At 33.1% G+C, this 22,430-nt stretch overlaps 1 protein-coding gene across 7 annotated transcripts in view; it reads right to left on the bottom strand.

The window, feature by feature from the left end:
• Positions 1–201: 201 nt before the first annotated feature.
• LOC118197659 (uncharacterized) overlaps positions 202–22,430 on the bottom strand; it is a 126,973-nt gene continuing 104,744 nt past the window's right edge. For all 7 annotated transcript variants that reach the window (XM_085827177.1, XM_085827178.1, XM_085827176.1 and 4 more), the window contains 3 exons: positions 19,455–19,510; positions 8,319–8,418; positions 202–370 (listed from right to left, as the gene is read on the bottom strand). In XM_085827177.1, the coding sequence (XP_085683303.1) occupies positions 346–370; positions 8,319–8,418; positions 19,455–19,510 (181 nt within the window). In that variant the 3' untranslated portion in view covers positions 202–345. The remainder of the gene's footprint in view (positions 371–8,318; positions 8,419–19,454; positions 19,511–22,430) is intronic.

The following is a 22,430-nucleotide window of genomic DNA, read 5'->3' on the forward strand; positions in this document are numbered from 1 at the left end:
ACTTTTATATAAATAAACCTAAAACCAATTAATCAAAAAAAGGGAGACGAAATGGTTACTTTAATATCAGTTTGGATAAACGGTATTGTACAGTATTAATTCCAATTCGCTCTGATTAGTTAATGTATTATATTGAAATTTACAACCTTAATTACAATTTGCTGCATCGCTTTGCAAAGCAGTTTCTTGAAAATTAGAAAACATATTTTAATCAATAATTTATTATCTTTTCACAAAATAACAAAAGCCACAAAATATCCTGAGTTGATATGCTAAAACTATAATGGAGATAATACACTTCAGTTCAAGATCCTTTCGTGTGTTTATCGAGGAACGTTCATATTTCTAATCCAGTTCATTTCTTGAACTCCTGCAATTAAAAAATGTAACTGATTAATTAAATATCATGCTTATAAATTTTATACAATGAAACAAATTATCTTAATGGAAAGTAACATGAAATCAAGTACCGTACAATATAAAATGTATCTATGTTTAACATAATGCATAGTGTAATAAAGTCGAATAATGAATCCTTTTTTCATAGTCACCTAACGTGAACAGCAATGCAGATTAGTACAGATGAGACCAGTCAATATTTGTAGCTGCTATCAAAGCTGCTAAAATATTTGACACATTATTTCTGTACTTATAATTAACATGGATGAAGTAGCATAGCATAACGGTGCGTATTTTGTAACATTTTGATACTGTTACAAAATATGCTAATGAAATAATAGTATTGTTACGTTATTTTCTTCCTTCACGTTCGTATGGGATTCGTAGATTTGGAGCGAATAACGTCGACACTTGATGAAGTATCGAAACACTCTTTATTTAGCCAATATTAATCAGGAGAGCTCCAAAGTCACTTTTTACAGTCGTCGAAGATCTACTATGAACACACTGGAACAATCAGCGACACAGCTGTCAGGCTATCACGGAGCCTAATAGCCTGAAGACGGCACGGCAAAGCACTAGAGTACAGCTCGTGACTCTCCTCGGTTTTTCTCGGATCTCTACAAACTCTCGAGACTCTCCACGCTACAACTCGCTGTGCACTCGATGATACACAAGAGTACAGCTGTCGACTCGGATCAGGCGTTCCCGGAGTTCAGCACACTCTAAGACTAAACTCGACGATGCACTAACTCGCGATAAACTAAAGACTCTCTCGATGCGCTCGACAACCAACTCGACGCTAGATTTCGAGACGCTCAATGACTGACTATCAGCTCGCTAGCAGCAGGGTTTATATAGCTTTTGACTGGTGTTCGAGAACATTCTGGGCTAAACCGGTAAGAATTCGTTCCAGAAGGTTCTCTCTCCGTCCATGGCACATTGCTAATTTTGTCACCAAACGTCACCAAATAGGCGATTTCTCGCCAAATGTGGCAACCCGGTCTTCTCTTGCCATTTTATGGCAAACCTAAAACCGCTTTACGGGGAAGCTATCTCACCGCGCCTGTGCATATCGTAACAGTATAGAAAAAGACATAATAACATAATCAATACGAAACTGCTATAATCATACTCTTAGTTTGTAAATTTTCTTTTCTTCTGTAGTTAACCTCTGAGTTTTATTTTCGTGCACCGAATTCCTCAGATTATATTTTTGTATATATAGATATAAGATATCGAAAATAGTTTTCTTTATTCTCTGCAGAAAGAAACTAATGGCATTCGGTTCAGCACGTTCAAGGAAAAACAGAGCGAAGGAGAAGCTTTAGTGAAAGGTGTCTGCAACATTTTAAGTCCTAATATCAGAAATGGTGTAAACTTACTTATTGAGCTCATGATCAGATAGTGTATAATATCATAGATATATGTTGTCGCGAGCTACGATTTTGTACTGATCCAGTAGAATTAATGAGGCAGTCGAACCGGGACTATATGAAATTATATGCAAACTTCAGTTGAATAACAGATATTAGAAAGAAGTAAAATAGCTATAAATATCTCAAGAAAAGATAAAGATAAGCCGAAATGTTCCGTAACATGTTGAATATCGAACAGATATCTAAATCTCGAAGGGCGAATTCTAAATCACATTCAATGCGCAGTTAAAGCCTACTAAGAGTGTTGACTCAAGCGATCCACAGATTCTCATAATCTCCTTTTTATAAAATTGCTTTACAAAGAGGGAGAGCATACCTGTAAGCCTCCGAAAATTTCTCTTGGGTTTTATAAAACGCTTTCTCTCAAAATTATCAAGCTGTTCATAAATTGGCTAGAACTCGCAAATTATAACCAGCTTGGGGACAAACATTGTAACCAAGGCCCATTGGTGCAGAGTGTTTCCTTATGCATCCGATTCTACTTCAGCCTATCCTTACTTTTAGCATCAGTAGACTCGAAATTCCAAGACCTGCGAATTAAGTTCGGCATGAAGTACATGTATACAAACGCCATAAATAGTCCAAAATACGCAATAAAAATACATAAACGTATTCTACAAAATACCCAAAAACGTTAATAAATAAATAAATGCATACAACAAAAACAGGCGAGAAGGCGTAAAAAACGTAAAATTCAAACTACAAATAAGACAATTTAGTTACAAAGGTTTTCACCACTGTTAGCAAAGGGCGATAAAGGATTTATATTATGTTTGTTTGCGTTTGATTTTGCTGGCCTTTTTTCCTGTCTCTAAAACTTATACGATGTGTACATAATGCCTGAGTGAGACAAATAAGACGTTGCCTTGAAACAAAAGGAATCGTGAGTGCATAAATCCTGAATTAACCATATAAGAGCAAAAGTGAAGTTCAGAAAGTTGAAAGAAACTATTTAAAGACTAATCCTAACCGGATTGGATTGGATTATTCACTAATGGCAAAGCACACGAGGGCTATCTGCCTAAAATAATCCTAACCGAGACGAAAATATCGCATACGATGCAAATATTCTGTTCTTGGAGCTTCCTTTGTCATGCTACAGAAGAGGAATTTATTTAATTAAATTAAAATTTCTATTATGCAAATCCTTTCTATTATATAACCATTTTTCATTGATTCAAAGTTAAATTTTATAATCATTCTACGTATAATGCATTTATTACATAACATACCCCATTTGGAAAACAGTTTATTTTATTTATTTTTTTACAAGCAATTACGTGTCTAAAATAAATCATTTTCTAAAGGAAAACAATTATATTGAAATTCAACAGCATCATGGGCCACCACCATCTTCGAAAGAATTATTCCTTTACCATTTTGGATAATTATTGGGCACAGAGTTGCCTCATAAGTCTTCTGCACAAATCTTCATTAGACTTTAAGATGACTCTTGTAAACTTTTACTGATTTATCACTTTGTAAACTATGAGGGAAAGAACTATATGGAACTTCTTTAATGGTCAGTAGCTTTATTTAATAGCCTTTCGCCACTACAAGGGCCGGAAGCGGTGGCCGTTTCATTATGGAAACATTTAATAGGTAGCCATCGTAGCCTTTCTATGCAGGGATGGACAGTTACATAGCTATGCCAGTCAGTGTCACTAACCTCGGGCCCTACGCAGCATTTCTTCGCGAAAGTCAGAAAATGCAGAGCCATGATATCAGTACCAGACAGCGTTCGGCCCAGCCGGCATATTAAGAGTATTTCACTCAAATTAATTATATTGAAAAGCATACTCAAGACTTAACTACTTTTGACGTTTGCGTAGTAGTATTCAAATGACTATTTTCTCGGTCCTGATTTAACTTCAGCTCATCACACTGTCACCGCCAGTGAGTCTGTAAAGACAACGTGTCTCATTTTATTAATCTCAAGTGTTCACTTATTTACGGTGAAACAATTGTGAAGAGCCGTTATGTGTGAGGCCTCTTGTGGGATTTCCGTGATAAGCTCTGGTAAGAGCAGGATAATTCCTGCTGAACATCAGAATACGCAACTAAGGCATCAAAGGGTCACTAACCACTATACCGACTGGGCGGCTACTATATGGAACTAGATGCGCAAAAATGAATATAATCGATTGGCTTTTGAAACCATTAACAGAAAAGAAGAAAACTTTTGTTCAAAAAGGTGAGAATGAAAATCCTAATTGAACCTTCTAACATTATATTCTCACTTTTAAAGAATCTAAACAATGCCTGCTTTTAAAGGCTCCTAAAAATATTTAAAACTTTAATAATGAAAAATGATGTAAAAAAAGAGGTATAGAGAGATACATGCAACTAATCATATGAAGTGCTATTCGGCTTTCAAGGGTTACTTCCAAATAAATTTGAGAACCAAATAATCTTTATGAAAATGAAGTTTAACTGGTTTCAGTGGGAGGTTTCAGCAAGTGAAGAGTTTCGGTCATGAAACTTAGGAAAATAAAAGTAAAGCCCCTCGTGATTAAGGTTCAGAGACAAATGTTTACATGTATATCGTATTACAAATGTGCGCTGCGGTTTGTTGCATTCGTCCAAACAAGTTCAGTTTGCTTTTCTAATGCTTTCTGCAGATATTTCCTATTACAATGAAAGAGAATATTAAACTTTGTCATTAATTCTTAGTACTTTAAGACTTTTAAAATGGTTCTGCTGCGACATTTATGAAAGGAAATAATTTCCATATTTAATTAAAGGCATAAATTCTTTAAAAATACTTAAACACATAATGATCCCTTCCGTTTATTTAATAAAAATGCGATCTTGTTTTTGCAACTGTAGCTAGGTATGGTCATTTGAACTTTTAACTGCATTACTAGTAAAACGTAGTTCTAGTGAGACCTTTAGGTTTACAGGTTTTGCCATTTAAGAAATGCTGCTTTAATTCCAAGAATTGGAAACACAGATGATGAACTTAATTTTCTAATGAGTAACATTAGTAAAATTATATTTTCAAAGACGCCTAGAAATAGGGATCGATTAGTATTCTTTTTAAATGTTATCTGCAAAAAACACTTTTTACTAGTTTAGAAAAACCTAACATTCTCTGTACAAAATTTAAAGCCATCCCTTTCATGCACGAAGAAGCCAAATTCGTATGCAAACAAGTAGTAGTAGTACTACTACTACTACTACTACTTGTTTGTACACCTAAACAAGTAGTAGGTGCAAAAAATCCAGTAGAACTACTGTAGGGCGCTGTCTGGCAGCGTGTTTGCTGGGAAATGCAATCAATTCATCGGATTTTATCAAGTATAGGCTCTTCTATAGTATCATCTTATATCATTTATAAACCAATCATTTGCTTTTCTAGAGTAAGAAGTATACCTACATTAATACAAAAATGGCTGTAACGCAATTCGCCTATGAGGCAACAACCGGAAACGATTTCTAACTGATACATCTTGAAACATGAAATGTTTGCATATTTTGTCTCTAACTGTGGGAACGTGGGTCATTAAGAACTTTACTTAGAAACGAAAGTCATATACACCTGATTTTGGAGAAGCAGTTGTTAATAACAAACTGAACTTAGAATAAGTGCTAGTAAATAAAATACCGTATTTGACGGCATATAAAACGCACCCTTATTTAGAAGGCCCACAGTAACTTTAAAGGTGGTTTCTTTTAGTTCTCACGTTTCGTAAAAGCCAAATAAACAATCATTGAATGCAATTACTAAACATATTTTTACTAAGGAAAATTAACAAACGGCAAGCTATTTTGAACATAATATGTAAATTTCAATAATGAGTAAACTAATGAACGGCAAGCAATCAAACATAATACAAAATAAAGCAGAAACAACAAAAAACACAGATTCAAGGAAAACATTGCCTTTCATGAAATTAGACTTCATGAAATCACTTTTAAAACTATAAAAATCCTTTTCACTATCATCATCATCGAAAACGAGAACATCGTCATCACTACTCTTTCCGTCATCGCTAGTATCACACCTTCTTCGAATAATGGTTGGATGGTACATCAAATGTGAGTGGAATTTACTACATATATCCTATTTAACTGAGCTCAAAAGAAGTTTTCTTGCGTGCATTTATAACAAACCTATGAAATGCTAGTATTTTTTCTTCATAATCTGCTGGCATTTTCTGTGCAATAGTTGTTTTTGTGCTCATTGATAAACCTTGCCTTTTCATGAACCTGTAACACCAGCCCTCAGACCCTGAAAAGTTTTGATTCCCATGTTTTTCTGCAAATACTTTGGCCTCACTGATTATCATTTTGGACGAAACACTTATCCCATATTTCCTCTTATCTATCACCCTCATTTTTACGGCATTTTCAAGTTCAGGCCAAGATCGAGCTGGGCATCGAAGGTTATGTTTTTGTTTTTTAGCAGTTTTCAGTTGATCTTCCTGCAGTCGCCAAGTATGTATCATTTTTTCGGGTAAGTGGTGGAACGAAATGCCTTGCTGCTGCTCTGTTTGCATGCACTTTGGCGTAGTTTAACACTCCTAGTTTATACTAAATTGTATAGCTTAATCTCTTGTTTCCTGTAGTTATATTTTCCAGGGTCTTTTTTAAAACAAATAGTTTTAAGCGCCGATATCGACACGTTTACCCTGTGTGTCACAGAGTAGCATCGATACCGACCCGTGTGTCGGCTGAGTCAAAGAAAGTCTATGTAAAGAAGGAAAGGCTCCATAGACGTAATGTGACCGTCGAACCTATTCGAACTTCGAGCTTTGGCGCTTTTTGGCAACAGATATTTCACGCATTCGAAAAATAATTAATCCGGGCTAAAAATAGCATTCAGTATTGAAAGTTAACCTGTGTCCTTCACATATAAGACTCAGGTAACTTTTTTGAGACCAAATTTAGGGAAACAAGTGCGTCTAATATGCCGTCAAATACGGTACTTCGCATGACAGTCCAACATGTAATGAACACAGTACGAGAAGTGTCAATATTCTTTTTTAATGTAAAAACTTAATCATCGTAGGCAGGAGACTATATTGTCGAGTGGAATAAATATGTTGATTTTGTAAATAATTAGCTGAAGAAACCAATATTTCAACATACGTTCTCTTCACCATCGAAGCCACTATGTCAGTAATATTTACTCGCAATGCACTTATTTAGACGGATGACAATTCAACAGCTTTCATACTGAGCAATAATTGCTCACCCGTTTTCTATTCCCAGCTTGACAAGTGAAATTATGTAATATTTTTGAAGGACATCTTGTCAGAAATGTTACATAATATTCACACAACTACTTGTTGCGTTTGATTTCAGCACTAAGTAAGAATAGGTAAACTGAACAGTACTGCCACAAGAGTATAACTGGATCCACGAACTGGGAACTACAGTCAACCGACAATATTTCCATTGTTTTCTTGACTACCTCAAAGGATCTGTTTAAGAGATTGGTGTGAAACCTCACTTAGGCTTCATCATAAGTATATTTGAATCAGTCTCCAGTAAGAGGCCTGAATGTTTGCGCACTATCACCAATTTAGGCTTGTGAAATGTAGAATTTATTGAGCTCCTCCTGAGAACTTAACTCCTAAACAATTTATTATCATATCGTGAAAACATGCTATAGTACCTTCTTTGTATTCCTTTATTTCACCCAGGTTTTCAAAACTTTCGGCTTCCGATGCTTCTGGATGGTGTTCTTGCCATATGTTCCTATACAAATACGCTACGTTAGTATGTCAGACTTACTTTAATTTTGTACAGGGAATTTAGTATCATTCTGTGAATTAGAAACTTTTTGGTTTATTTTTTGGTATCCTATTTCAAATTTATTTTACAACAGTGCCCAATGCAATTCCGCAAGCTTTTATTTCTAAGATTATTGTCAATACATCACTTTTCGTCTATCTGTGAACCTCAGAACGTGCAAGCAATACTTTAACAATAGCTCAAAAATACATTAAAATGCATGAAAATTTATTGAAATGCACTAAAAATTAAATTGCCAAAAAACACATTAAATTGCAAAAATATATTACATTGCATGAAATCAGCCATAGACTAACGACAAGAGAGAATGACTATTTAGTGGAAATAGAATATAAAGTAAAACTATCAAATAAGATTGTAAAAAATTACTGCTAAGAGTAGCTTTAAATTTATCGCATATTTTTAAAATTTGTCAAATATTGTGTTATGTTAAAAAATTAGTTTATAATCTACATATTTTGTTACATAATATTCACACAAGAAATATTTTATGGAAGACACATTTTCGCAGATATAATTAAAAGCTTTTAAATCTGAATCAAATTTTACATAAATAGGATTAAAAGTTCAAAAATAACTCTTTTATGTCCATCGCTTAATGATATTATTGTGTGCTAATTTTTGAAATTTTAACTTTTATGGCTAGGACGACTTCAAAATCCAAGAAGAAAAAAAAAAAGAAGCAATAAAAACACTGACAAAAATGTAAATTCATACCTTCTGCATAGTATGCAAGCGAGCAAACAAAGTACAATCAAAATCGTACACAGTAAGCCTCCAAAAACAGCCAGAAGGACTAGTCTTTCCTTTCTTGTTTCTGCATCACAAAAAGAAAATGCAAAAATAAAAAAAAAACCAAAAAAATTCCTTTTTTGTGTATGTGTTTATGGGTAGTAGATCCACCAACAATAGCCATAATACTTTAAATTATCTACTACCCATAAACACATACACAAAAAAGGAATTTTTGGGGTTTTTTTAATTATATGCAGAAAATAAATAATTTAAACTCTTATTTGAAAATTATTAACATTTTAATAATAACTGTATTTTTTACTGAATAACGAAATTTATTTATAAAAATTTAGTGTAACCATACTATGTATATATATATATATATATATAATAGTAGTAGGTAGAAACATTGCAGTGATCTTGCTAAAAGGTTACCAGCCCTGTCTGCGAATTATTCCTTTTCACAAGAGAATTGACCTTTATCCGATCACTAAACGTAGAACATAAATTTTACCAACACATTTATCGTTACATTGATGATATCATAGCCTTTAACAACCATAACAAAATAGAAGCAGCTAATATTTACCCAACTAGCTTAAAGCTAAATAAAACAAATACGATGCAAAATAATGTAGTGTATCTTGACCTTAATATTATTGATTACAATTTTATTAAAGTCTACAACAAGAGGAGAGAATTCACTTTTTCTACACTAAAGTTAACCAACTGGAATTCTAATATTTCCAAAAGATTCATCATTAACACAATTTTCTCACAGCTACTTAGAATAAAAAGAATATGTAATACTACAGAACACTTACAAGAAGAAATACTTTACTTCGTCACAATTTTGAAAAATAACCAAATTCCTCAGAAAATAATTAAAAATACCTTAAAAAAAGCTGGCATTAGATTTACCAATTTTTAGATAATTTGTTTTGGATAATGAAATTTTATGCTTAAAGCCTACGGGAAGGCACATGATGGATGGCTGATTCAGATTATCTAATGTAAAAATTGTATAAATGTACAGTTTATTCTTCTACATACATTTTCTTTCCTCCAAAGATTTTGGCACTTTACTTTAATACTATTATGTAATAGTTTTAAAGTACTTAGAAGGCCAAACTCTGCTTTTATTAAAAAATCGGGCCTTTTCATTTTTCATAGTAGCTTGACCGCCCTCTAGCTTGAAGACTGACGACTTTTATTAACAAATGACTTTTTTCCAATTTACTCTTTCTTTTGTGGCCAAAATTCAGTAATTTTAGCTGAATTAGCCATTTTCACTTAATTTTAACAGTTTTGTTCTTCTAACAACTTGACTGACGCCATTTTGAGTTCTTTCCGTGTCTTTTCTCGTCTGTCACACCCTTCTGTAAAAAAAGGGGGGGACAAGAATTCCCGCCAACCTACAATCTCAGCCCATTGGCCTCTACAGATTTTATTGTTTCGCACGACGACGTCACTAGACGATAAGGAAGGTTGGCTTAGGCACGGCGGGATTTTGCGCCCTTTTCCAAAAAATTTTTCGAATGCTAAGGACAGAACCTCTCAGGTCATTTTATTCGTTTCTATTGTCTATGGTTTTTTTGGTCCAAATAAGACCCTGCGATGTTTGTTTTCTTACAAATTTAATTACATTTTTATTTGTTTACAGCACCATTCTTTTAATAAAAGTTCCATATTCTTTAAGGTTTAAAGGACCAGCCCGTACGTTGTTGTAATATTTGACTAATAGCAGACCGCTATTTATTTTATTTTATTATTTTCTTTTATTCTTTTATTCTACTTTGATTTTGATTTTAATTTTACATTACTCGGAGTTACAATAGCTTTTGACACCTTAATGTGTATTTCAGCGGACGCGTCAGGAAAAAGGAACAGAGCAGTGAAGCTCCAAAAAGGATTTATTCCAAAAAAGATATATTCGGAAATACTAATGTTCTTTTATAAAAATTTTTTTCGCATTAAACAAGAGCTTCAATGGTCTGTTTCGGCGAAACGCGTAATGGTATTTAACCTACTTCGACAATCAGTTTTTTCCCTTGAAAATCCAATTGAGAGTACGAGTGGGTTAATTTACCATTTTCCGCTATTTAATTATTGTATATTGTATTGTTGCATTTTGTGTCTTCATTTTAATTTTTAGTTTTTAATTTTTATGTATTGGCATTTTATAATCTATGTTTTTTGTACTTTGCTTATATATTTTTTCCGTCGATCTATTTTTCATGTGAGTTAACTTTTCACATTTCACAACGGTCAGATTAATTAATTTTTTTCGTGCATTAGCAAGTCTTCCAGCATTAAATTTGGCTGTTTTTTCGCGTGTTTACAGTTTTTTCCAGTTTTTCCAGACAAATTTCTTCTTATTTATGTAATACTGCGTTAAAATATTTCGTGGAGCTACAGCTCCTGGTAACCTTTTAGCAAGATCGCTGCAATGTTTCTACCTACTACTATTATTTCAAATCTTTTTGCAGCATTATGCGCAAACGTTTTTGAGACCAAATAGGTCTTACGTCTAATTACCAGTTAGCTTTACATTTTCTTTTTCAGTTATATATATATATATATATATATATATATATGAAATGTAATTTCTCATACATTATTTGTTTTGTGCAGCCGGGGCAACAGGAATGAGACAAATTTTGGAATATAAAGTGGTAGGTTTATTTTAGCATCCATCTCGTAAGCGTTCTCCTCGTACCTCGAGCAGAAGCCCTACTTATACATATGTGTACGTCACGAAGCTCCTCCAATCAGCGATATTAATTGAAATCACGAGGTGACGCTATCTTCTCATCAGGAGTGTTCTTAAGTACTTTATGTAATATGACAGATTTATGAGTTTGGCGATTTGGCGGGCGCCAACAGGTTAATATATTTTATACTAAAGAAAGGATTTCGCCAAAATTTAGGAACAGGGATGCAATTTAGGTAGAGAATCGCCAACACATTATTAAGCAATATTAATAGAATTTAATTTAATCAATTGCTTTAAAAATATCATTACAGATTATCCCCCCCCCCCCATCTGAAAAGGCTTGCAGTCGCGGCCGTCGACCCAAGACAGTCCAGATAGTGAGAGCAGAAAATTTAGTTATTAGGAAATTAAGTGAGTAGGAAAACTGATTGGATTTACCTCAAGGGACACAAAATGTTTACATAAAATATGACATAAAATATTTGAATATAATTAATACAGTATATAAAATATAATAAATGATTAATGAAATTATAATATAGTAACTAAGTGCAGAACAAATAAAGCACTAATAACATATTGCTGGTTAGCTACGCGGCAATAGGAAATATAGGAAATAACTGAATTTGTAAGTTTATATCTTAGAGCATGCCATTCACAGTTTGTGTATGAGTCCGTACAATCATTAGAGTTGTCATTCAGGCTCATCTTTAGTCTTTTGCTGGTCTTTGGAGATCTCCGGAGCATTTAATTAGCGCTAGAATTATGGATCAGCATTGGCACTGAAAACATTTGAGTTTTTATGTCACGATACTAGAGCTCTTATACTCTTGTTGAAAATACACATTTTGCTAGGTTTTTAACATATTTTGTCACTCTATTTTTCTCTTATTAATGATAACAAAACAAAATTTAACTTCCAACATCCATACCAGTTTTTTGTACACGATGCTGCAGAAACATAAAATGAAATTCAGAAATTTCAACAACTGAAATTTAACTTTTTCAACTGTTGCTACAATTTATAACACAAACATAGGAAAACATGAGCTCAAGGAAATGTGAGGGTATAGTACTCTACTTGTAGTATAGCCTCAATTGAGTGTTTCCCACACGGAAAGGGCATTGAACCTGAAACTCAAGTTTGAAGGAGCCCAGTAAAAGAAAAAGGCAGACAAACTTTTCAGACACTGAGAGGTAAATCAATTATTAAGGGGGACAACAGGATGAAAACTAAAAGAAGGGTTATGGATAGTTTATTGATTTATAAATTTTGATTTATTCATGATGTAATTTAAAGTTCTCGGGTGGATAATAGAACCTTAATTTTGACGCATGTACAATCTCAGTTGGTTTCTTCGTGTGAAAATTTTCCCTGTCGATTTCATAATTAACTTCAGATAATTTATTCATAATCTGATAAGGGCCTGAATAGGGTGAAGTCAATTTTCTAGTATTTGGGTATTCAAATTCCTCGTAAAGGACAAAATCTCCAGGTTAAAATTTAGATTTTACAAATCTGATGTCATATCTAGTTTTATTCTTTCGGTGGTATTCGATAGTTCTTTTCTTTGCTAAAGCCCTTGCTTCATTTAAGGAAGGGTATTTATTTTGATCAATTGGAGATTCAAAAGGGAGGTTACCAAATAGTAAGTATGCTGGGGTGAACTTAGTTACCGTATGAGGGGAGTTGTTATATTCGATAACAACTTGCTCTAGCACTTTAGTCCATGGTACTTTTTTAGAAGAAGAATTTACTTTACATTTAAGTCGACTTACTATTGATTGATTTACTCTTTCTACTTTACCATTTGTCTGGGGATGGTGAGATGAAGTTAAAAGTTGTTTAACATTATGTTTTTTAAGAAATTTTTTGAATCTAGAGGAAGTGAAGGCTGCATTCCTGTCACTCAGAATTTTTTCGGGGACTTGTATTTGAAATATTTGTTTTAGACAATTGGCATAGGTTTCTGAAGTTACACTTTTAGAGGGAAACGCCCAGACATATCTTGTTGCATGGTCAATAACTATATGCAAATATTTTTTTGTAGAATTATAATAATTAAATCCTCCCACAGTGTCAATGGAGAGACATTCGAAAGGTTTGTCGGTTGGGGGTACGTCTTGCATAAGACCAAATTTTTTCTGTTTTTTCTTTTTATTAAGTTGACAAGTATGACAATGTTTAACAAAATTTCCGATATCTTCGCTAATATGAGGCCAATAATATTGAGAGGTGATTAAGTTAAGCATAATTTGAACTCCCGGGTGACCAAAATTTTCATGGGTTTTATTCAACAATTTTAATCTTAAAGATTTAGGTACTACAATTTTATAAAAATTCTTTTTCTTAATTACCATCATATCATTTATCTCTTGGTAATTTTTTCCGCAGACATTATCAGTTTTTTGTTGTTGGATTATTTCATTTCTATCAAGTAAATGTACATAATGTTGGAGGTGCTGTGAAACAGGATGTCTAGAAAGCATGTCAGCTTCAATATTGGTAGAGCCCTTCTGATACTTTACTTCATAATTGAACATACTTAGTTTGAGTGACCAACGGAAGAGTCTACCTTTTAAATTTTTAACATTTTTGAGCCAAACGAGGGCCGCATGGTCCGTATGTATAACAAATTTTTGTCCATGCAGATAGTAATAGAATTTGTCTAGGGCATCTACTATGGCCAAACATTCTAACTCAGTAATCGTATAATTTTTCTCATAATTTCTTAAAGTTCGGGAATGATATGATACAGGGTGAAGGACATCATTTTCATCTGGTTGTTTCAAGACAGCTCCAACAGCAGTTTGAGAAGCGTCAACAAAAATATGACATGGCCTACTGGAATCATACAATTGTAAAACAGGTTTGGAAATCAGTATTCTTTTCATTTCGTCGAAAGCTTTTTGACATTGGTCATCCCATTCCCACTTGACATCTTTTTTCAAGAGTCTGTTTAATGGAGCTCTAATAGTTGCATAATTCGGAATGAATCTATGATACACATTCACACTTCCCAAAACTCTTTGTAACTCTTTGGTGTTACTGGGGTTTTTAAGTTTCTTAATAACTTCTATATTATGGTTATCGGGAATTATTCTACCATTTTTTATTTCATAGCCAAGAAATGTGATCTGATCTCGGGCGAACACACATTTGTTTCGATTCAATTTAATATGCTCCTCTTTAAACACCTCAAATAAAATTTTTAAATGTTCTAAATGTTCTTTCTCAGAGGAAGAGTAAACGATTATATCATCAAAGTAACTGCAAGCGAAATTAATTTTATTTTTTGTTAATATTCGTCTAATTGTTCTGTTAAAAATTGCAGGAGCATTTTTGAAACCAAAAGGGAGTCTTAGCCATTCGAATAATCCAAAATTCGTGCAAAAAGCTAATTTCTCGGTATCTGCAGGGTGAATCGGGATATGCCAGAAACCAGATCTCAAATCAATTGTAGAAAATACTTTTGCTTTACTTAATTTGTCTAACAAAGTGTCAATGCGAGGAAGAGGGTTTGCATCTGTTTTAGCCAGGGAATTCAATTTTCGATAATCTATACACAATCTAGTTTTTTTTCCTTCCTCACGTTTAAGTACTAAAGTCACGGGGGACGAATATGGGCTACAACTTTCTTTAATTATACCTGCTTGTAATAATTGATCAATTTGGGTCTTAATTTCCTCTTCTTCCATAGGGGATGTTCTATAAGGTCTTAATGATATAGGCAAATCAGAATTTAAATTAATTCGTTGAGGTTCAATATTAATTTTTCCTACATCATACTTATTTTTAGAAAACACAGATGAATAATCATTTAACAATTTTTTCAAGTTATACCCTTTGTTATCGACAGTATTAAAAACAGCATTTTTCACATAAATGTTAGACTGAGAAACTAATTCCTTTGGATTTGTAGTCCGAGATTTACAGGTTGGAAAATTTCTTACATCATCATCATTATTATTAACACATGGATAAACATTTGTTGTACCACCTTGAAGTTGGAGGTGTAGAGATATGGGTCGGCTGTCAAAATGGCAGTCATCATTAAGTACAATAGCTCTCTGTTTAATTTTTAAATTAGTACAATCAATACTCAACTCAAATAATTTGCATTCATAAAGTCCTAAAATTACATAATTCAAATTATTATCAAGAACAAACAAGGTAATTTGTTTACTAATCCGTCCAATTTTCATTTGTATACAACATATTTTGTTGAAGATTATTTTTTCTTTAGTTTGGGTTACTGAAAATTATCTAACTCTTTGTACTTTTAAACGTAATTGTCTAGCTGTTTTGGAAGAAATTATTGATATGGTGGCACCACTGTCTACAACACACTGTAGACGTTTCTTATTGGGCAAATATCCCGACACCTTTAATAGTCAACTACTGTGAGGGGTTTCTGGGGTTGGTTCTATTGCAAGGGGCGTAACATTAGGTGTATCAGATCTCTCCCTTCTGAAAGGACAAACCTGAAACCAGTGAAAAGCATTTGGGATTCCGTTCCGGGTGCAAAGTCTACAGGGACTAGGTGGCAATGGCAATCTATTTTGAGAATTATAATTATGATGGCTTGTAAATCCTGGACCACTGAACCGATTATAAAAATTACTTGGTCTCTGAAAACGTTGGAAATTGTTGGGTCTAGGAGAATCTTGTCTCACAGTAGCTGAAATTCTACTTCTATTAAATCGATTGTAATCTTGGGGACTGTTCTCAATCGGAGTAACAAATTTGGGAGGTGCACTTTTGATTTGTTGATTTTCTCTAATCTTAATAAGCTTATGGACATGAGTAAGCCAAGAGATGGGGTCAGAGGGAGCGTTGATCGTCATTAAGGATTTTAATTCTGTAGGAAGGCCATCCGTCAGACCCTCCAAGATCATTTCATGAGTTAGATTTAATTTTTTACCAATATCTAATTTTTTGCGAAAATATTGCGTTATGTCCTCTTTATGATTGTACTTGTAATTGGCAAAATCACCAAACGTAGTTAAAGTGGGGTCGAAAAAATTTTCCTTTAAAATTTGGACTAATTCCACATATTTAGTAATTTTATGGCAATTTTTGACATATACGCTAAGTGCATTACCTTTTAGATATCGAGCTACATTATTAAGCTTCCACGTTTCATCTTTATCTAAATGAGTTTTGTTAAAGTACTCAAGCCATGAATTTATATCCATATCATTCTGCGCGTCAAAGGGAATTATACTTGTTTCAGGTTCAGCGCTAGCTGCCCTTAAATGAATCATCAGGATCAGAGAGGTTTTCATTAGCCATTATTCTTTTAATAATACTTTCATAAATAAAACTAATAATACTTTATAAATAAAACTAATTCAAAAATAATACTCTTTAAATTTTCCCAAAACAATATTAAAACCAAAATACATCCTTTAAATACCAAATTTAAAATACATTTATACCAAAATAATACTTTTTAAAATTTTCAAAATAAAAACACTATTATTAAATCAGTAATTATAACTCAATAATAATAATATCATTTGCATCGCCAATCTTTTTACTAATTGCTTCTGTTTGACTTATTGTGACGAGAATACGAGTGATGAAATCGATACGAAAATACACATTTTTGTGCACTCTTGATTAGATTTTCGCAAAACACGATCAATCACCACACAAGCACAAAGCTCTCGAGAGCAACACAGAACGGCGCAGACGTAGGGAAAGATTTCCATCCTCAAAAGTAGGTCAACGGTAAGAGCACATTTGACGAACGATGAACTTTCGATGGAAACACAAATCACACATCACAGGGGGCAGAAGGATGCTTCTCTGGACGTAAAATAATCTGCAGAATACCAGAATACAGGTAACAGAAGGATGATTCTCTTGAAGCAAGAACGCCTAGCGAAAAATGTAGAAACATAGAAGTCGCACAGCGGCAAATTCATCTAAAGTGCGTAACATTTTATCCGTATAATCCTTGGGGTATTTTCTTATTTAGATAATCCCTTTGAAGGTGGTATCCTACCGGCTTTCTGAAATGTAATTTCTCATACATTATTTGTTTTGTGCAGCCGGGGCAACAGGAATGAGACAAATTTTGGAATATAAAGTGGTAGGTTTATTTTAGCATCCATCTCGTAAGCGTTCTCCTCGTACCTCGAGCAGAAGCCCTACTTATACATATGTGTACGTCACGAAGCTCCTCCAATCAGCGATATTAATTGAAATCACGAGGTGACGCTATCTTCTCATCAGGAGTGTTCTTAAGTACTTTATGTAATATGACAGATTTATGAGTTTGGCGATTTGGCGGGCGCCAACAGGTTAATATATTTTATACTAAAGAAAGGATTTCGCCAAAATTTAGGAACAGGGATGCAATTTAGGTAGAGAATCGCCAACACATTATTAAGCAATATTAATAGAATTTAATTTAATCAATTGCTTTAAAAATATCATTACATATATATATATAGGCTGTCCCATAAGTCCGTAAATATTTTTAAAATTCATAAATTTGAAGTAATTGGCAAAATTGAATGCGTTTAACGAAATGTTATTCTCGTGAAAGCGGATTTTTTATGGATAAAGAAAATAAAATCGTTAAAATTTTCGCCCGTAGAGGGCGCCGCATAGACGCAGTAACAATAAATAAGTAAATCGAGCCCTATAAATTGCAGGTTTTAACAGTTTAAGCCTAATTTTTCTTCCTAATTACTCGTACATAAAATGTTCATTGTGATGCAGCCACTAGTGAATAATACGTTATTATCGAAATTGTTTTAATTCAGCCAAGAATCTCCGACTGAAGCTTTACGAAGATTTGGGACACAAAAGGGATGGAAGAAAGATTCAGATCAAATCACTGTTGCCGGACTAACTTCCCTGGAGCATCTCGAAAAAGTGAGAATATAGTTTATAACATGGCTTTCCTTGAAATGTGTGATTTGATTTATACAGCGCCCTCTACTGATGAAAATTTTAACTCTTTTTTTAATTCACCAAAAAGAGCCCCCTTTCATAAGAATTTAAAAAAATATTAAAATTTAAATAAATTTTCGAAAACCGCGTTCAATTCTACAAATTCCTTCAATTTTTTCTTAAATTTTAAAAAATATTTACAGACTTATGGGAATAAGTATAAAGTAGTCTGTATATAACGAATAAGTATAAAGTATGGAAAAACCGAACTCCGCGCTGGTAGCAACAAAAAATTATAGTAATAATGCAAAATAAATTAAATTAAAAGATTTAAATTCTATTCCATATTCAATTTAGAGCAAAACATGTACAATAAAAAAGAATTAGAAGCCCAGTAACAAATTGCATGAAAAGGTAGAGAAATAATTTAAACCAAATATGAAAATATTAATAGCCAAAGGAAAACGTAATTTACATATTTTACCGCATTGCCGTCAGAGGATTAATGCAATGAAGGAAATAAATACATTAGCCTATTTCTGTACTGATAAAGACACATTATGACTTAGAGTTTAATACCGGAAATTTAAATAATATAATATATATTATATTATTTAAATTTCCGTATTAAACTCTAATATTAACAGAATATTAATTAAGATTATTCGTGACTTGATCAATTCAACTCCTACAAGCAATGTAATGCCAAAATTGCGAACTTATAGCCTTAAAACGATAAATAAAAAATCTAAAAAATTTGGAGTAGATTGAGTCCAGGTAAACAAATCAATGTAAATAGAAGTAATCCTACACATTAAAAAGCAACACATGAAAACTGATACAAAATACTAAGAAAAAGGGAGAGTTAGTTGTCAAAAGTAACAGTAGGGAAATAATTGTTTTGAACTTGAAAATAAATTAATTCAACATTATAAGCAAGATAAGAATGGTGTTAAAGCTAACATGTGCTAGGCAATAAAATTATTGCCAAATTTAGAACATATTAATAATATCATTTTGATTAATAATCGTAATGATTAATTTGGAGATTAAATGTCAAAAAAATTAATATCGGTATTCATTTTTAGTGAAACAAGTCCTTAAAAGCAAGCCTTCTTCCAATAATCCTTTCTTTAAATATTTTTATATATCTTAAAGACTATGAAATATATCTTAAAATTCTGTGGCCTGATGCTTCAATCTCATAATTATTGTTATCTCATAATTGTTATTATTATCTCATAATTGTTATTATTATCTCATAACTATGTTACTAATAATGTCTCATAATTATTACTATTATCTCATAATTATGTTATTATTAGTGTCTCATAATTATTATTATCTCATAATTATCTTACTAAGATAATAACAATAAATTGCATAAACTCTGTACTAGCTTAAAAATTATATATATATATATATATATATATATATACAAAAGAGAATACAAATTCCTTGTAAATAAATAATAGCATTTTAATGTACATACCAAGATTTCCTCGATCTAGAATATGGCAAAAGATGCCCTTATAATTATCTTCGCATCTGAAAGTGAAATTAGGTTTAGTGGTACAAGCACTGAAACTGAATTAATTATCATGAACAAAATGGCTGAATATTTATAATAGCAGACGCAAAGTAATATCAATGATCTAGAGATGATTTTATTAGTTATAATATGTATCCATAAAACTATTAGTCACATGAAACATTTAATGAGCTATAAACATGCATAAAGCTAGAATATCTTTAAAAGAAAATGCAGTTATTATGAACAGAACACATTTCGAATTGGTAAAATGTAAGAAACCTTTAAATTCTCCTTTTTTAAAAATATTTCAGAAATTCAAATAATATTCATTTATTTAATATTATGCGTTTTAATTCTTTTCTTTTCTAATTATTCTCATAATTATAACTGTTATTGTTTTTAATAATTAAATAAAGAAATTCTCATTTTTTTTTTTGCTCAAGTTAAGTTTTGCTTTAATAACATAATCCAATTCATATTTAAAAACTTATACTAAACTAATAAAGCATATTTTTTCAAAAATCTTCAAAATTTGTAATACAATGTTCTGGAAAGAACAAAATGAATTGAAAGAAGAATTGTTAATCTAGCTGTATCTAATTAACCGATAGATGAGTCATAAGATTAAATATAATTTAATTCAGTTAAAAAAACAGAGAAATAAATTGTATTTTAAATAAACTAAATTTCTCTGTTTACAGTTTGCTTAAACAGATCAGTCTACATATTATTTCATAAATATACTCCTTTTAAAAAATAGAAATAAAATGCAAACTTCGAAATTGCTAATTTTTTTCCCATTCCTGTTATAATAAAAAGAAAATGTATACAGTGCGTTTGGAGTATTTAAACAGCAAAATTTGCAAAACTTCTGATCTAAGATACGAAAACAACGCTTCGATTTTCATTCTATGGGGAGTTGACGACATTGCGGCCTTTATTACTACTATATTATTATCTTGACCCCTTAGGCAATCTGATGTAAAGACATCTTTAAATCCAAATTAATTGGAAAGACCTGCACAAGGCGTGTTTGCAGTCTTTTAAGAGAAATATGTACATACAGAATTGCAGAGTAGAAGTATTTCGTAAGCTATTATATAGCAACATTGTAACTTTCACACAGAGGTGATAAAAATACACGTAACAATGCAGATAAGTAAAAAGAAAGGTAAAGTAAAATATGTACAAGCCCCTAATAATTTTTAAGTTTGCCCGGATGGGAACCGTACACTAAATGACAATTCGAGTTGGCTCATCTCTGTATCACGCAAATATGAAAATAATAAAGTCTATACCTGCATTATCAGGTGAAAGTAAAGTCTAAAACCTGCTTTACCAGGCAAAATACACACATGTCCATAAATTAAGAATAATTCGGAGTCACGCGGAAATCGAACTCTAAAATAAAAATATCACCTGTAAAATCACTACACACATCTTCAAGAATCCTATGCAAATTTCAGGAAGTAACCAGATCACACCGATGGTACGTCACAATGACGAGAGTGTGAGAGAGTGATATATAAGGAATACAGGCAAAGAAGTAAAATTGTTTGCAGGAGCTTTATAAGCATTTCAGTGCAATAACCGAATAGTTATGATACAAAGGACGCATTTGGATGATTTTTACGTGGTAGGATTATCGGCCGTCTGGAATGTGTGCGTACCCAACTGGAAGAATCAGACGAACTTGGAATTGCCGAGAGTGTCATCTCCAGGCTTTGGCAACGATTCCAAGATGATGGTAAAGTGAGTAGACGTTACAGCACAAGTCGCCCCAGAGTTACAACGCCGAATGAGGACCGGTATTTGGCAGTTACTGCCAAAAGAAACAGGCGGAGCACAGCCTCAGACTTGTCTTGTCAGCTCTCTTCAGCCACTGGTACGCCAATTTCAAGGCAGACCGTGTACAGACGCTTAGGGCTGATTGCTCTACATGCTCGTAGACCTGTCAGATGCATTCCACTTACTGCACCTCACTGTCGACTGCGGTTAGCCTGGAGTAGAGAGCATGCATTGTGGACACCACAACAGTGGGCTTGTGTGATGTTTTGCGACGTGTCCAGGTTTAGCTTGCAGTCTGATTCTCGCCGGACTTTCATATGGAGAGCTCCAGGTACCCGTTACCACCAAGAAATTATTATTGAACGACACAGTTACGGTGGTGCAGGAGTGCTCGTTTGGGGTGGAATTATTCTGGGTTGACCTGCATGTTCAAATTGGAACCATGACAAGCCAAATCTACCGGGACGTCATTCTGGAACAACATGCACGTTTGTTTCGGGGCGCCATGGGCGCACAATTTGTGTTTATGGAGGACAACGCCCGTCCTCACCGTGCAAACATCGTAAGCGAATGCCTTCAATCGGAGGATATCACCCGTATAGACTGGCCAGCATTCTCACCGGACTTGAATCCAGTAGAGCACGTGTGGGACATGCTTGGCCGACGAGTTTCAGCAAGTCAACCTCCTCCTACATGTCTACCGGAACTTCAGAGAGCATTGCTTTATGAGTGGGGTAATATCCCCCAAGATGAGATCGATAATTTGATACTCAGCATGCCTAGGCGTTGTACGGACTGTATTGCATCGTCTGGGAGAGATACAATGTATTAACAATCATACCAACCATGTAATATTGTTTTTTTGTAAATAGGTTTTTTTTTTTTTTTTTTTTTTTTTTTTTTGTAATTTGCTTCAGGGAGAAAAATCGCTAATTTTTTTATTAATATCAAACATATAGCATCTTTTTTTTTTTTTTTTCCTTTACATTGTGTTTAATGAATAAGCTTTACATGGAATGCAAATTTGTTTTGCTTCTAACTCCTCCTTTGCCTGATTTTGCATTATCCTTAATTTATGGACATGAGTGTATAAGTAAAAGGATAAATATAAGTAAATAAATTAAAAATATGTACAGATTAAAATAA

This window comes from Stegodyphus dumicola, chromosome 11, assembly GCF_044657685.1.
Source record: "Stegodyphus dumicola isolate Sdum_Otavi_A_Nest chromosome 11, ASM4465768v1".
Classification (NCBI taxonomy): domain Eukaryota; kingdom Metazoa; phylum Arthropoda; class Arachnida; order Araneae; family Eresidae; genus Stegodyphus; species Stegodyphus dumicola.